At 33.9% G+C, this 17,287-nt stretch overlaps 1 protein-coding gene across 3 annotated transcripts in view; it reads right to left on the bottom strand.

Annotated features, from left to right (window-relative positions):
- Window positions 1–280: 280 nt before the first annotated feature.
- STPG2 (sperm tail PG-rich repeat containing 2) overlaps window positions 281–17,287 on the bottom strand; it is a 667,306-nt gene continuing 650,299 nt past the window's right edge. For 2 of the 3 annotated variants that reach the window (XM_054253130.2, XM_035293288.3), the window contains 2 exons: window positions 6,235–6,369; window positions 284–416 (listed from right to left, as the gene is read on the bottom strand). In XM_054253130.2, coding sequence (XP_054109105.1) covers window positions 390–416; window positions 6,235–6,369 — 162 coding nt within the window. In that variant the 3' untranslated portion in view covers window positions 284–389. Of the gene's footprint in view, window positions 417–6,234; window positions 6,370–17,287 lie in introns of all 3 variants that reach the window. The other variant, XM_054253131.2, reaches the window with a different exon arrangement.

The raw sequence follows: 17,287 nt of genomic DNA, 5'->3' as shown, positions 1-17,287 counted from the left end.
GTAAAAAAACAAGTCAAGAGAATAACACATCTGCATAATAACATCATTCACTTTGTTTCAGCATGCCTAATATTTGGAAAGTAATTGCATTCTCTTGTCAGAGAATGCGACTCTAAAGTAAAAAAGAAAAGCTTTTCATCAGATGTCTTTATTCAGCATTATATTTTATATAGAAGCATCAGTATTATATTCTTAAAAAGAATGCAAGGAATATATATACTGCTTTCGTAATAAGAAAAAATTTAAGAAGAAAACAAATTTTTTTATAAGAATGGATTTTTCTACTTCTAGATGTTAGAAGAGCAATTACGTTCCTTTGAGCAGCTGATGGAGGACATCATCAAAATGGAAGTACCTCTTTGTGAGAAAACAGTCAGCTTACCTTTACATTAATAGATATTACCTTTGGGATATATCTGTGAGAAAAGAAAAGCTATTTCAGTAAGTGGTATCTCTATTGTACTTCTCCACCTATGTCAAAATACTCTTTCATATGGCTTCTTTAGTTACATTACTTGTAATAAAAGATATAAAATTTCACAAAATGCTCTTTTTTTCAAACCAAATTAAATCTCATTGGTATAAAGTAGTTCATATTATGTCATAATTCTGGCCTTTTGTATTGTCCTTTTGACTCTGCTGGATATCTGACTATATAAAAGCATGTACAGAAGTATGGACTCTCCAATTGTTTAGCCATTACATCATGATAACAGAGAGTCTAATAAGATAAAATGTTACTGACAGAGCCAAAATAAGTTGAAATCAAATGAGTTGTTAAAACTTTCACAGTATAATTTAATACACTATTTTCTCAACTGACAAGTATTTTGGGAATAAAAATCTTTTATAACAAATTTAGTTATAAAATAAACTTGTAACACATTAGAGGCTCTACTAAATATTACCTTAGCAGAAATACCTTTTTTCACCAAGCTTCATGTATTGAAACTACCTATGATGAAATATTTTATGTTGATTTCTATTATGACCAGGAACAGTTGAAGAAAATATGGCTTGACCCAAGGCAAACCTGTGAATTGCAGAGAATTTTTTCTGGCGATATCACTTTTACTACAAGACATGCTTTCTTTTTATTCAGATGGTTACTCTTTCCCCATTTTCAATTATCCAAGACTTTTCTATTATCTAGCTTGTTCTTCCTCCATGCAAACATAATTAGAGCTGATAACAGCTATTTGAACATGTTAACTCACTCATTTTCTTTAGAGTTGGTGTAGTAGCTTAGCCAAGCATTAAACTTCTCTCTAATTGTAGAATAAAATTATTTTTAATTAAAGTTAATTAAAGTAGGGAGACTCCAAATGACATTATATTTCCTGAAATGCAGAATAATTCTGAATGCAACTCTGGTAGCTTTTTGAGGGTCTTCAGTGGTAATAATAGGAGAGTGTAGAAACCAAAAAGATAGAATTGGGTCTTTTTGTCCATCTGTAATGGTAAAGTTAGACAGTGGGCTAATCTAGCTTTGTCTGCTGAAGGCTTGTTTAACAGAGGGCTTGGAATGTGAGTGAGCATGCCTGGAATACTAAAGCATTTCTAAGGGCTTATTTTTGTGTGACACCATATAAAAATAGTTAAATAATTAAACATATAACCATAACATATTCTTGGTTTCTAACGTGACAATGGCAATCCTCAAAAAATAAATCTGCAAGTAAGTTTAATAAATAAATATATTTTCTGTAAAAGAGTGAATGCTTTTTATGTAATTATGAGTAAATAGTTACATGGCAAGATATATCATCTAGGAGATATTCTTTTTTAATTGTAACTATTAATTGAAGACATAAGATTTCATAAATTGAGAGATGAAAGGAGCTTGACAAATTGGTAAAGAATTTCAGATATGGCAAAGAATAACTTATTGCAGAATATGCAACAAAGAAAATCTATAGAATTTATTTCTGTTTAAATTTATTTACCTGAATGGAAAACTACACAGACAACCAGGTTTTAAAGGGCGAGGAATTTGGTGAGAAAAGTGAGGCAGGTGTAACACTGAGGTGAGCCTTACTTTTCCCTTGGAGGAATCTTTTGGTTTCTGACACAAGAACTGAAAATGAAATACCGCATATTCTCACTCATAGGTGGGTGACGAAAAATGAGAACACGTGGACACAGGGAGGGGAGTACTAAACACTGGGGTCTATAGGGGGGAAAAGGGGAGGGCCAGCGGTGGTGGGAGCTGGGGAGGGATAGCCTGGGGAGAAATGCCAAATGTGGGTGAAGGGGAGAAAGGAAGCAAAACACACTGCCATGTGTGTACCTATGCAACTGTCTTGCATGTTCTGCACATGTACCCCAAAACCTAAAATACAATAAAAAATTTAAATAAATAAATAAATAAATAGCACAAGGCCAAATGACCAAGAAGACAGCCATAAAGCATAAAGCATATAGAAACTTAAGCTAAGACTTTGGCCTTACCGGGATCTCTCAGGATCTCTAAAGATAAAACTTGTGGTTTAAGAAAGCAGGATGTCAAGAAATTAAATTACAAAAAAAAAAATGAAGAAGAATGAGAGAAGTCTGGCATTGCGTCATGTTTCTCCTTAAGACATTTGCTAAATTTTATCTTGTATAGGGCTATCAGCCTATTATATGGAGTCAAGAGTAGCAGCTAAAGATATGCACAGCAAAATTGGGTAGTTGGCAGTTTCCCAGGATGAAAGAAGAAAAAAATTGGAGAAGGGACTCTAGTTAATATCACTGACTTCCTATTATTAATAGAAGCACAGAAGGTTATACTCCAAAAATATGGGTAATAAGAATTATATAAATTCTTAACAAAAATGCGAAACCAGCTCTGGTCAAACCCAAGCCCATATTGGAAAAACAGGTGTCCCCATATTTAAGGTACCTGAGAAAAAGCTAAAGGAAATCCTCCCTGAAAAAAAGAAAATATGAGACAAAACATCAAATTATGTCTATAATTTGTCATGAGCAATATTCTATATTTGATAAAACTTATTAGGCATGTCAGGAGATAGAATAAAAAAACAGAAAACTAAAGAATAATATAAGCATATCCAAAGGTGAATCTGAGTTGCAGTTATCTATCATAGATTTTTAAATAATAAAGAATAAAATGCTTAATAAAATTGTTGGCAAGATCAAGAATCTCAGTATGTAACAAGAATTTATAAATAATAACCATATGTAAATTATAGAATTGAAAATGTTAACATTTAAATTTAAAATTCAATAGATGTGTTTAACCACAAACTGCTAAAGAGAGGATTTTTGAACTAAGGAGAGATTATTGTAAAATATACAAATTGAAGTTCAAAAATAAAAGAGAATCTATAATATACAAAAGAGCATACAAGACACGAGACACAATTTAATATCTGTAATTGCATTTGTATAATAAGAGAAGAGAGATGTTATAGAAGCAATATTTGAAAAGATAATAAATGAGAAACTTTCACAGCCAATAGAAAGATATCAACTTACACAATCTAGAGCATTAACAAACACCAAGGAGGATTGGGGCAGGAGATAGGAAAATCTAAGAACATTAGAGTAAAACTGACCTTTTTTAAATGCTAAAAGAAAAGTCGTAAAAGCAGTCAGATAAATAAAAGACATTATTTTCAAAGGAAAGATACTTTATTAGAAACTATGGAGGGTAGAAGACAATAGAAGGACATTTTTTAAATACCCAAAAAAAATATGCCAATCTGGTATATTCAGCAAAAACCTTCTTCAAAAAAGAAAATGAAATAAAGATGTTTTCAAACAAACAACTGAGAAAACTCAACAACAGCAAACCTGTGCAAACATACATGTTAAAAGGAGTTCATTAGACAGAAGACTAATGATCCAAAGAGAAGCACAGAAATGAAAGAAGAAAAAAAAAGAACAATGAAATAGTTAAATATGAGGGTAAATCAAAATAAAAATATCTTAAGTAATGATGACAATAATCTCTTGTGGGGTCAATAGATACAGAATTGAAAATGGTAACAATAATAAGGTTTTAAATAATATGAAATCGTTTAAAAATCTTTGCATTGTAAAGAATGTACTACATATTGATAACTAATAAAGATTATAAGTTAAGTCAATGGACCATTTCTCTCCACCATAACAAGATATATAATAGAAGCAAAAGTATAATTTGTGAGATGAAATTAAAATTAAGACATTATTGTACAAATTGCTTTTCTACACAATCTACTGATGAATTAATAATCCTAAATGATGAATGTTCTACACCAGCACTCTCTAATAGAAATATAATTTGAGCCATAAAAGTAGTTTTATTTTTCTAATGACCACATAAAAAGCAAACAGATGAAAATAATCTTAATGGCATATTTTATTTAACCCAGTAAACCTTAAATATTATCATTTTAACATGTAATAAATACAAAATATTATTAATGATATATTTTCTACCTTTTTAATAAAACTGTCTTCAAAATCTGGTATTCATTTTAGACTTACAGCACATTGCAGTTTGGAATAGCCACATTTCAAGTGCCAAATAGTCACGTGTGGCTAGTGGCCACCATCATGAACAGCAATAGTCTATTCATATAGATGGTATCTATATCAATTGATCTACTACTCTGATAAGCAGTTTAATGATATATCAGATATTAAACTTTATAGTTTATTACTTTAACAAATAATTTTCTGTTTAGAATTTAGTTCTCCAGTAATTAAAATGATCTTAGTAGTTTCCTCCTGAAATACAAAGCCATTTAATGGTGTGGGTACTGAAAAGAAAAGAAATTTTTTTCTGGGAAATAATAACATCCAATTTTTCAAATCCAGTCTCATCTTACAAAAACCTCAAAGTCTAAGCCACTGTTACAGTCCTTATTATTCATTCACTGTATAACCCATAGTTCAATATATATTAACTCTTTATATAAGCAAATTGACTTTTAATTCAAACCTGCTTGATAATGCAATTTGATCAAAACGTTTACATGCTAAAATCAGATGTAATCCTACAACAACTGACTAAAGCATAACATTATAAAAATTTATAAAAATACAATAGCAAAGACCTGGAACCAACCCAAATGCCCACTGATGATAGGCTGGACTAGGAAAATGTGACACATATACACCATGGAATATTATGCAGCAATCAGAAATGATGAGTTCGTGTCATTTGTAGGGACATGGATGAAACTGGAAAACATCATTCTCAGCAAACTGACACAAGAACAGAAAATGAAATACCGCATATTCTCACTCATAGGCGGGTGATGAAAAATGAGAACACATGGACACAGGGAGGGGAGTACTAAATGCTGGGGTCTATAGGGGGGAAAAGGGGAGGGCTAGCGGGGGGGGGAGGGAGCTCGGGAGGGATAGCCTGGGGAGAAATGCCAAATGTGGGTGAAGGGGAGAAAGGAAGCAAAACACACTGCCATGTGTGTACCTATGCAACTGTCTTGCATGTTCTGCACATGTACCCCAAAACCTAAAATGCAATAAAAATTTTTAAAAAATTTATAAAAATAAATTTGTATTAAAAAAATAGGTTAATTAAAAAGCAACTCACCTGATTAAGGTAACTATTTTATCTTGGTATTAAAGGTAAATGAAAAACAAACTTTATAAAAATGGAAAGATCATGTACTGGCTATTCTTGACCAGATTAGCACTTATTTCTAGAAGAATGCAGATTGCCTTCTACTATAATCTAATAATTACACCTTGGGGCCATAAATGCAACCAATTTCTAGAAGAGGGATACAAATATACTGTTTACAGGAAAGAAAAATATTTTCTGACCAAAAGATTGTATGTGACAATTAATTTCCGGATTGTAAAAATGTAGTAACCATATAACTCACGGAGGACAGATATACTCACTGATATGGTGTGACTCTGTGTTCCCACCCAAATCTCATCTCGAATTGTAATCCCTATGTGTCAAGGGAATGACCTGGTGGGAGGTGACTGGATGATGGGTGCAGTTTACCCCATGCTGTTCTCTTCATTGTGACTGAGTTCTCATGAAATACGATGGTTTTATAAGTGTTTGGCAGTTCCTCTTCCCTCTTTCTTTCATACCACCCTGTGAAGAAGGTACTTGCTTCTCATTTGCCTTCTACCATGATTTTAAATTTCCTGAGACCTCCCCAGCCATGTGAAACTGAGTCAGTTAAACCTCTTTCTTTATAAATTACCCAGTCTTGTGAATTTCTTTATATCACTGTGAGAACAAACTGATACACTCACCATTTTGCCACCTCGGAGTTTTTGTTTGGATTTTTGTTCTTGAGTAGGAGTGGTTTCTTTATCAATCAAGAAAGAATTTGGCAGAGTTACATTAAATGTTCTCTTCAGAACTGTATGCCTTAAAAATGGACTGAGCTGTGGATATTAAAAAAAAAAAAAAAGAATAGTACATTTTAATTGTATCATTCATAAACTTTGAAACATTATTTTATATTAATCAATAATGAACTCATTAACATAAACTATCTAACCAACACCATTTATTGATATTTTAAATGTTTGGATTCCTAGGGCTAACATATATAAATATAATTTAAAATATGAAAAAGCAAAAAATAAAATAAAATATATAAAAGTTACAAATCGTGAATTTAATGCATGTTTGATACTCTTCTAAAAGTCATATATATTTGGTAGAGGCAAAAACCTTTGGTGAAACCTAAAATGTCTTTTTAAAAAAGAAATATGTATATTTTTGCATGTATTAATATCAAATAATTTTTATTCCCAAAATAAATTTTGCTTCCAATGAAAGCAGATATTGACTTTCCAGATGTGTCTTGTCTCAGCATGATTCCTTCAACAATATTTGTTAAATGCATATTATCTGCCTCTTTTGCTATGAACATGCAGTAACAAGATAAAGTCAATTTACATTTACCATTCAACATGCCAATGAAAACATCAAGAAAGAACAAAATTTGAAAGAACTTTTAAAACCATAACAAACAACAAACTCTAATTTCAATTGCTGTGAGGAATGTCCACAAAATTTCTTGCAAAAAGAAGCTGATTGAAGAATGAAGTTAATGGAATAATCATTCAATCAATATTTTTTGAGTGCTTCCTACATGATAGGTATTAGTCCTAACATAGCTATATCAATGATCCTCTTTTTTTCAATCTACCCTCCACAAGAACATCATATAATAGGATATATTTGAAAGTTGGAAATTGAGATGCATTGTTAGTAAGTACAAGTTGAGAATACTGCATTCTTAGATTTATAGTTTTTCATTACCTATCTTTATGTAATAGAGAGTTAGAGGTTTAAAGTCAGTTTCCTGTAGAAAGATAACTCATATATCTCAGTAGAAATTTGGACTCTGACATTTTCAATGTCATGGCTTGGAAATGTTACCTCCCCTTTATGAGCTTAGGTTTCCTCACTTTTCAAATGGAGTCAAAGCAATCTACTCTATATAGGTTTGGGGGTTATAATAATTGAGTTAAAGTATGGAAAGTAGTCTTTTATCTTGAAAGGCAATATAGCTTAGTGGTTAAAAGCCTGGACTTTTCATTGGTTGAAACCCCACTCTTGCCATCTGCTTTCTGTGTGTTCTCAAGCAACTTACTCAACATCTCTGTTCTGTGGCTTTCTAGTCATTGTTATTTTTCTTGAGACAGGGTCTCACTTTATTGCCCTGGCTGGAGAACACTGGCCCAATCTCAGCTCACTGCAGCCTCACCCTCCCAGGCTCAAGTGATCCTCCCAACTCTGCCACCCAAGTAGCTGGAACTACAGATGTGCTCCACCATACCCTACTAGGTGCATTGGTTTTTACATTTGGAAAGTGAAGATGCTAAAATAATACCTATCTTATGACATTTTTATGAGGATTAAATTTGTTAATAATGTATAAAGCATATCAAGCCTGGCATATCAAAACCATATGTGTCTATTACTATTATCATCCTCATCAACATCATCTTCTTGTGTAATGTCTCCCAATATGGAAATATTTGCATCAACTTAGTTAAAAATAAACTTTCATTCTTATAATGAGAGAAGTGGCAAATAGGACAGTTAGAATTTTCCCTCAGTCCAGCACTCTGTAAAGACATGAAAAGTTCATTTATGTAAAATATTTTAGCATATCATTAGGATAAAATTAAGAATGTTATTATTTCCATGATAAACTGAGAGAGCAGAGCCAGGGCCATCCACAGGTCCTACTGTTGGGAAGTTTCAATTTTGCAGATCCCTTCTTTTAAAAGCTTGTACAAACAGAAACATATCTACACAATTCCAATGCAAACAATGTAGCTAAAAGAAAAATAACATTAATTTGAAGATAAATTGTAAAGAGTCATCAATATTTATTTATAATATTAACAAAAATACATTTCAGAAAAACATACAAAATTGGAACTAAATAAAGTTTGTGGGGTAATCCCTAAATCATTAAAAAACATAAGGTCGGGCGTGATGGCTTACGCCTATAATCCCAGCACATTGGGAGGCCAAGTCAGGTGGATCGCGAGGTCAAGAGATCGAGACCATCCTGGTCAGCATGGTGAAATCCCATCTCTACTAAAAATACAAACATTAGCTGGGCATGGTGGCGCACGCCTGTAGTCCCAGCTACTCACTGAGGCAGGAGAGGCTGAAGCAGGAGAATTGCCTGAACCCAGGAGGCGGAGGTTGCGGTGAGCCGATATTATGCCATTGCACTCCAGCCTGGGTAACGAGTGAAACTCCATCTCAAAAAAAGAAAAAAACAAAAATCTAAAAAGAGCCTTTTGAATAACTATTGAACTAAAGAGAAATATTCATATAAATCCAATCACTTAGAAAAATAATACAAAAGGGAAAATCAACATTCATAGAACTATCCCCACGCTTTAGTCATAATCCGAAATATTTCATGATTTATAGAAGGAAAACTGGGCAACTTCCATTATTCTCTCTTCTTTTATTTATTCCATGAGTGAACATCAAGTGGATGTATATATCAGGCACCATACTAGGATCTAACAATAAAATTGTCAGCCAAAAATACATAATCCCAGGTCTCACAAAATCTATTACCAATAATGAGATAATCATAAAATAAATATAAAATAAAAAATTGATAAGAACTTCTAAAAAGAGGTACATGGAGACAAAATAAAAATGGACCAAGTAAAGATCAGAATCTTTATTAAGGAAGTGACAACTGAACAGAAATCTGAAGTAAAGATAGGATTTCATCAGGCAACAGTGGGGAACAGGGTCAGGCGAGGTACTCCAGACTCAGAGATCAATACAGGCAAAAATCCTGTAGCATGTTTTATTAACTCAAAGAAAGCTAATAAGCATGGAGTGGCACAGAACAAGGTAGGCATGAAGAGGGATGGTGCCAAAGACCTAGTAGGCCATGTTAAGGATTTCAGTGATGACAAATTAATGAAAGGCCATTAAAGTTTATTACAAAATTGGTAACAGATTATTGCTTTTTTGGAAAATCACTTATTATATTTTATATTAATGTTTTTATTGCATAAATATTAACTATCCTATATGTACTTATCTAACTACTAAAATAATGGTGGAGCTACCCATCCTGCTATAGCAGCCAGCATGTCTGACTGCACAATATCTGGACCCTACACTTACTCACACACCCTTTGCTGCTCCACACCTGACTCTTCCTTGGCAGGCATGGGATACAGGCCAGTAGTGTGAGCTGAGCACAGCTTGCCAGGCTGAGTGAGCAGAACGAGCCCAGTGGGTCTGAATAAAACTCAGGCAAAGTCAACACTGGCCAGAGGTTTCAGGCCAGAAAAGCAAGACCCCAAAGATCCTGCAACAATAGGATACTGATCTGTTGAAATTTTCAAAGAATTACTGCTTGACATAATAGGAACAGCAGTGGACTAAAGGGAGGGTAAGAATGTGAATTCAGGCCTTGTATCCTATCCCCAAACAACTTCTAAGAAAAAAATGTTGATTTCAGGAAGTTAAAAGTTTGCCATTCTTGAAATGAAGAATTAGTGTGGTATCATTGAGAATAATATACTGGAGTCTGACTACTATTGAGAGGTCCCAGGTTTCAGTCCTGGCACCATGCTCAGCACAAACTTAGAAGTAAGTATAGTCAACTTTGTTTCATACATAGGAATCAGACCAAGAGGAGACACTAGGACGTCTTTGGGAGCTAGAGAAGCAGAAGAGGGGTGGAGGTATCAGGCTTTATGTAGAGCAGAGGAAAGAAATGAACTTCTTCCGATACTATTCCCTGTAGACATTCTCTCAACACTTCTCCAAAGGCTCCTAGATCTGAAGGAGACTGGGACTGAAGATTGTTCTTAGAAAGGGTTAGAAAACTGAGATAGTACCACACATTATAAAGCAATATCAATATATAATATTTATGAATGAAATATGTAAATATATGTATTTAATAAAAAGGAAGCTCTCCAGGCTTAGAATAGGCATTTAATGTATAAGCTGGCATTTCGGTAAACAGAAAAAGGGTTCAAAAGTTGCCAGTACTGGAATAAGCAGTTTTGTATTTGTAAAAATGAATATATAGTATATCTTCATATTATAGGCCTATGCAAAGTTAAATGTTTAAATGTTAAAACAATCTGGAATATTAGAATAACTAAAAACAAATAAAAATGAATATCATGCCTAGGGTTTGTTTTAGGAATAGGTCCTGATTATATACAAAGAAGTATCAGAGATCATATTTATGTTATTGTTTTATATAATAAGAAAGCCAGTAAAGTCTTTCAAAATTTCTAGAAAGAATTTCTGACAATGTTTTAGAAATTATTCCTAATATAGAAAAAATAGAATGTTGCAACAAACATTAAATAAAGCTGGTATATTTGATTCTAAAACATGCCTACTGTTTACTATCAAAAATATGCTTACTACAGCACTTCAAGTCTCATGATAAAGCTACATTTATCAAGACAATGTGTTATTGGCTAAAAAAAGAAACAAACAGATTGATAGAAAAAAAGTCTAGATACAGGTCTTACAACCTTCACAAAAATTAGCTCAAAACAGATCAAAGATCTCAGTGTAAAATGGAAAACTAGAAAACTCCTATGAGATAACACAAAAGAAATTCTAGATGACCTTGTGTTTGGCAATGACATTGATACAGCAGTGGGACAGGAAATTGCTGGAGAGAAAGACAGGGCCCATAGTGAGGGCTCCACCCAGAGGCCTGTGCCCACAGACCTGGGTAAGAACAGGCATTTGTTTTTGTGCCCAAATATTGCATTTCCCAAGACTACCTTGTCCCACCCATCCCTATCCCATGCCTATTAAAACCCCAAGACCCTAACCAGAGGACACACAAGCGGTTGGACATCAAGAGGAACACATAGGCAGAAGGACACACCAGCAGACAATAGCAGATGCTGGCAGGCCATTGACCAGTGGAACAATGTGGAGTTTTGCTGGGGTGGTCAAAGGAGAGCCCAGTTTCTGAGCAGTCTTACTCCAGGAGGTAACCACCTCCCCACTCCATCCCCTTCTGGTTCCTTTCCTCTGCTAAGAGCTACTTTCACTCAATACAGCCTTACATTCACTCTCCAAGCTCATGTGTAATCCAATTCTTCCAGTACATCAAGGTAAGAAGCCCGGGTTAGGCCTCTGTCTTCATGATGAGCAGAAGGTCTAACTGAGCTTATAAATACAAGCCACTTATAGATGGCTAAACTGAAAGAGTCCACTGCAACACATGCCCACTGAGGCTTCAGGAGTTTTAGGCATTCACCCTTAGACACTGCCATACTAATGGAGCCATACTATTGGAGCCCCACAGCCTGCCCATCTACATTCTCCTCCTACAGGTTAGAGCAGTGGGGCACTGAAAAAGTGAGCCATTCCCCCAGTGCACATCTTGAGAGGGGAACAAGGGAATGTTTCCTGTGCCAACATTTTACATACAACAATATCAAAGGCATGGTCCATAAAAAAAACAAACTGTATTTCACTAAAATTAAAAACTTTTGTTTTTCAAAAGATACTGTCAAAAAAATGAGAAGAATAGCTACAGACTCCAAGAAAATATTTGTAAAAGATATTTGATTATATTATCTCACATTGCTATAAAAAACTAACCGAGACTGGGTAACTTACAAAGAAAAGAGGTTTAATTGGCTCAGTGTTCCACAGGCTGCACAGGAAGCATCGCTGGGAGGCCTCAGGAAACATACAATCATGGCAGAAAGCAAAGGGGAAGCAAGCGTATTTTCACATGGCCAAGAGGTGGCGAGGAGAGAGCGAGAGCAAGAGTTAGAGGGAAGGGGAAGTGCCACACACTTTTGAAAAACCTGATCTTGGGAGAATTCGCTTATATCACGAGAACAGCAAGGGGGCAATGTGCCCCTATGATCCAATTACCTCCCTCCTAGCACCAAGCACTAAGCCCCTCCTCCAATGTAGAAGAGCATAATTCATGAAATTTGGGTAGGAACACAGAGCCAAACCATATCACTGATAAAGAAATGTTATACAAAAATATGAAGAGTTCTTAAAACTCAACAATAAGAAAATAAAAGATGGGTAAAATACCTGAATAGATACTTGCCAAGGAAGATTATATAATGGAAAATAAGCATGTGAAAAGATGATCCATATCATATGTCACTAGGGAATTGCAAATGAAAACAACAATGGGATACCACTACTTACCTATAAGAATGATCAAAATGCAAAACATTAGCAATACCAAATACTGAAGAGAATGTGAAGCAAAAGTACCCTTGTCCATTGCTGGTGGGAATACAAAATTGCACAGCCACTTTGGAAAGTATTTTGGCAGTATTTTAACAAAGCTAAACATATTATTCCCATATGATCTTGTGATCACACTTTTTGTTATTTTAACCAGATAAAATGAACACTTATGTCTACTCAAATACCTGCACATGAATGCTTACAGGCATCTTGTTCACACTTGCCAAAACTTAAAAATAATTAGGAGACCATTAGGCTGAGACAGCTCCAGTGCCTTCTGTTACTGTGTAATCAAACCAAACACAACTCAGTGTAAACAAACAAGACTGAAACAACTAGTCATAGGCCACCAGCTAACATTTAACTAGGAACTCATCCCTTTAGCCAATCAAATATTTTCATTGTCTTGCTTCCATGAACACTTTATATAAGTTTTCACCTCACATTCCCTAGATGAAGTTCTGAACCACTTCCAGTCTGGTGCAGCCCAATTCGTGAATCACTGTTTGCTCAAAACAAACAAAGAAAAAAAAAACTCTTTAACATTTTAATGTGCCTAAGCTTGTCTTTTAACAGTTTGCAACATAAAATAAAGGGTTAAAAGCAACATCGCTACAAATAATATGTGAAGTAGAATGATAACTATGTGAAAAGATAGCTTGGGTTAGGAAAAGACTAAAAATCTGGAACTTAAACATGAAATTTTAAGCTGCAGAGCATTTGAGGAATGAGTGATGTTAACAAAAACCTAGAGTAAAATTTAATGGTTTAAATAACCATGATGAAGAGCTGCCAATGATGAAAAAACTAAACTTTAATACTCACTGCACTATTAGGTGAGAAAAATAAAATGATATGGATGACAGCACATACTCAGAAGTTCACAACTATGCAAAAACATTTTCTAATTAACACTTTCTCTTAAAGCATGTGCAAGTGGGAGAAGTAAAAAGACTGACATTCTTACTAGAGAGTTGAAAACAGTTATTTTGTATTCAAAGCATTTTTCACCTGAAAATAAGAATGAATACAAGACGGTCCTAAGTGTATTTGACCTGCATTGAAACCATGTTCAGATTGCAGCTTTCAGAATACAAAAGTGTCTGAAAGTACTTGTCTGCAACAAAGAGTAGCCCAATGTCCACTTAGAATTTTTATATTCTGTGTTCTTTGGTTTGCAAAATTCGTTTAAAATTAATATACACTAAAGAACAATTCACACATCATTTCATTGAAATTATGATGAATGAGTTTGAAATATGAATTATAATTGAGGTAAACTCAGGACAATGTTAAAAGCTATACATTTTCTTTTCGAATTCACAGTGAAATGAAAGGCAAAATGAATATATTCTAATTTTCCTTTTTTTATAACTTTCACTGAAATTATAAATATATAGTATATATTCATTTTGTGCAGTAAAACACATTGCTTAAAACGTTTCAGTCAAAAGAAGTTATTAAAGTTTTTAAATTCATATGCTTTATAGAATAGCAACTACACATATTTTTCCCCTGGAGTGATTAATGCCTTTTCAAAGCACAATGGAAATTTTTTTTTTAAATCATTACATTGTTCCCTGTGAAAGAAGGATGAGAGGATAATGAACAGCTAACGTTTGCAGTTCTGATTATACACACACGTTAGGAGAGAGAATCAACAAATACTGAAACTAATCATACCAAATAGCTTCAAAAAGGTTGATGCTCCTAAAGGACAAAGATAGACTGAGGAATTGTTCTAGATTAAAGGATATTAAAGGAACATGATAACTAAATTCATTGGATGATTCTGGGTGTAGAATATTTTCAGGGCAATTAGCAAAACTAAAATAAAGACTATATTATAGATAATATTGTAACAATAAAAAATTTACTGAATTTGACCATTGTTTTGTGGTTACATTGTGTTCATTGTTAGGAGATACATGCTAAAGTATTTGAAAGATTATTATATCTAGTAGATTCAAACGGTTATATACTATATAGTTTCCCAAGAAAATATTCTTCAATGATAATAATAATGTATAAATATTGTGTATCAGTGTGTGAGAGAGTGTGTGAGGGAGAGGAAGAGACACCCACATAAAGAGGCAGAGAGGAAGAGTGCAAATGATACAATATATTAACAATTAATGTTTTAACATTTGAATTTTTCTAAATGAATGTTTAAACACAATTTAAACTCAAAACATGAAGTCCCTTTTCTAGAAATTAAAGTGTTCAACTTCTCTTTAGCTAATATTTTCGTTACAATTCGTCTTCCCTAGAAGCAGAAGTCCTCTACTTAATTCAGTATCATACAATTGAAAGGATGCCTCTTTTTAACAATGTCAGTTTCTACTTTAGATGGCTTTAGATTTATTTTTCACTTAGAGTTTAGTAAAAATCTGTGTTACTGTGTTGATTGGGTCCTTCTAATCACTGAGTTTATTTGCATAAACTCTATCTACAAGTACTAGAGAGAAGCATGTTCTGTTTGCTCTGTCAGTCTTGTTATATTTCTTTGGTATTTCACTCTTTCCAATAATTAGAGAATGCTGGTAGAAGAAACATTATGCTATACTTACCAAACCTCTGCAGAGTCTTTATTTGACACCAGAGCATTCACCTCACAATCAGGTAACTAGTAACTGAATTACGGTTTAACTATATAGAATTAGCTACAGTGCTTATAGAAGGAAGTTCCACTTTATTCTCTGCCATCAACCCCTGCCACTACATCCACCCAATTTCCTGCAACTGCACCCCTAAATTATGTCCACTTATACTCAGTAGGGCTTTCTCCAAAAACCCCATTTCAGATTTCAACATTGTTCCTCAAACCTGTGATTGCTTCCTTCTCTGGTTTATTTTGTTCTATTACTAATATGCATATGATATATTTTATTTTGTATTTTGCTTTGCTTCTTATATAACGTCCTGGAAGCTGTTTTTGTCTATTGGTTCTTCAGTACTTAGATCTATTCTTGACAGACACTTGAATTATTTTTCTTTTTCTTTTTTTGTAATTCTGAATACTTTAGATCTCCACTTATTTCTGGACAATCTCAGCTAAGAATATTTTGTGTATCTCTTTTCCATTTTCTTTTCTCTTTTTCTTGGAACTGCTGTTTTACCTTCTTAAATTATTCTTCATGTATTTCTTCAAGTAAATATTTATTAAAAGCATAACATACATATAGAAAATTACATAAGTAAATATAATTTAATAAATTATCAAAAATTGAACACTGCTGTATAACCAAAACCCAATCAAAAACAAAATGTTCTTATGTTCCCCCACCCAGTCAAAACTCCCCTTATCTATTCCTGAGCCTCACAAGAATCTTGACTTCTAACACTATTACTAGATGACCATTGCCTAATATTGAACTTCAGATAAATGGAATCACATAGAGAATTTCCTTTTAAGTCTGGTTTCATTCATTCAAAATTATGCTTGTAATATGGATCCATGTGGATGTATATAATATTCCTGCTCAGTTCTCCTCTGCATTCCATTTTATAAACACACCACAATGTATTTTACCCACTCTATTTCTGATGACCATTTCTGGGTTGTTTCCAATTCTAGCTATTAAAAATAGTGCTTCTATCTACCATTGAATGTGCCTTTTGGTACGCATATATACACAGTCCATTTGGTTATTTGCCCAAAAGAGTAACTGTTGGGTCATAAACTATTTATACATTTAGTTTTACAGAATCTACCCAGTAAAGCAAATGAGAGTTTCATTTTTCTCCACATCTTTTCCAACATTTGGTTGTCTCTGTCACTCTCTCTTTCTCTCTCTCTCTCTCTCTCTCCCTCTCTCTCTCTCTCTCCCTCTCTCTCTCTGTCTCTGTCAGTCTCTCTCTCTCTCTGCATTTTAGCCATGCTAACAGGAATAAAGTAGTATAACACTGCTATAGGGAGAATGATTGTGCTTCACCCAAAATTCATATATTGAGATCCTACCTCTTGCAATGTGATATTAGGAGGTGGTGACTTTGGGAAGTAATTAGATCATGAAGGTAGAGCCCTCAACAATGAGATCTGTGCCCTTATATGAAGAGGCCAGAGAGCTAGCTAGCTTTCTTTTCATTATATAAGGAAAGTCAGCAGTCCCTAACCATGCTGGCATGATGATTTCAGATTTCCAGCCTCCAAAACTGTGGGAGAAAAAGAATTCTGTTGTTTCTAAGCCACCCAGTCTATGGTATTCTGTTACAGCAGTCCAAACTGACTAACACAAACACTGTAGTTTAAATCTGTTTATCACTTATAATGAAGTTGAGAACTTTTTTATCTGTTAACTTGCCATTTCCATATCCTCTTTTTTTTTGAATGCGCCTGTTCAAGTCTTAGTCCATTTTTATTGGCTGCTTACTTACTCCATATGTTTTTTTCAAATTTCCTTAGTATTCATCTAATGTTCTTTTTCCACTGTGAGATCTCATCTTCATACCATATTACATTTAGTAGATCAGGTCTTTGTGTGGCTTTATACTGCACTCCTTTCTATTGCTGAATAATATTCCATTACATAGATGTACCAAATTTGATTTTCCATTTACCTACTGAACAACAACTTGGTTTCTTCA

This window comes from Callithrix jacchus, chromosome 3 (genome assembly GCF_049354715.1).
Source record: "Callithrix jacchus isolate 240 chromosome 3, calJac240_pri, whole genome shotgun sequence".
Lineage (NCBI taxonomy): Eukaryota > Metazoa > Chordata > Mammalia > Primates > Cebidae > Callithrix > Callithrix jacchus.
Note: the sequence above shows the minus strand (reverse complement) of the source record. Positions and strands in the feature narration are given on the sequence as shown.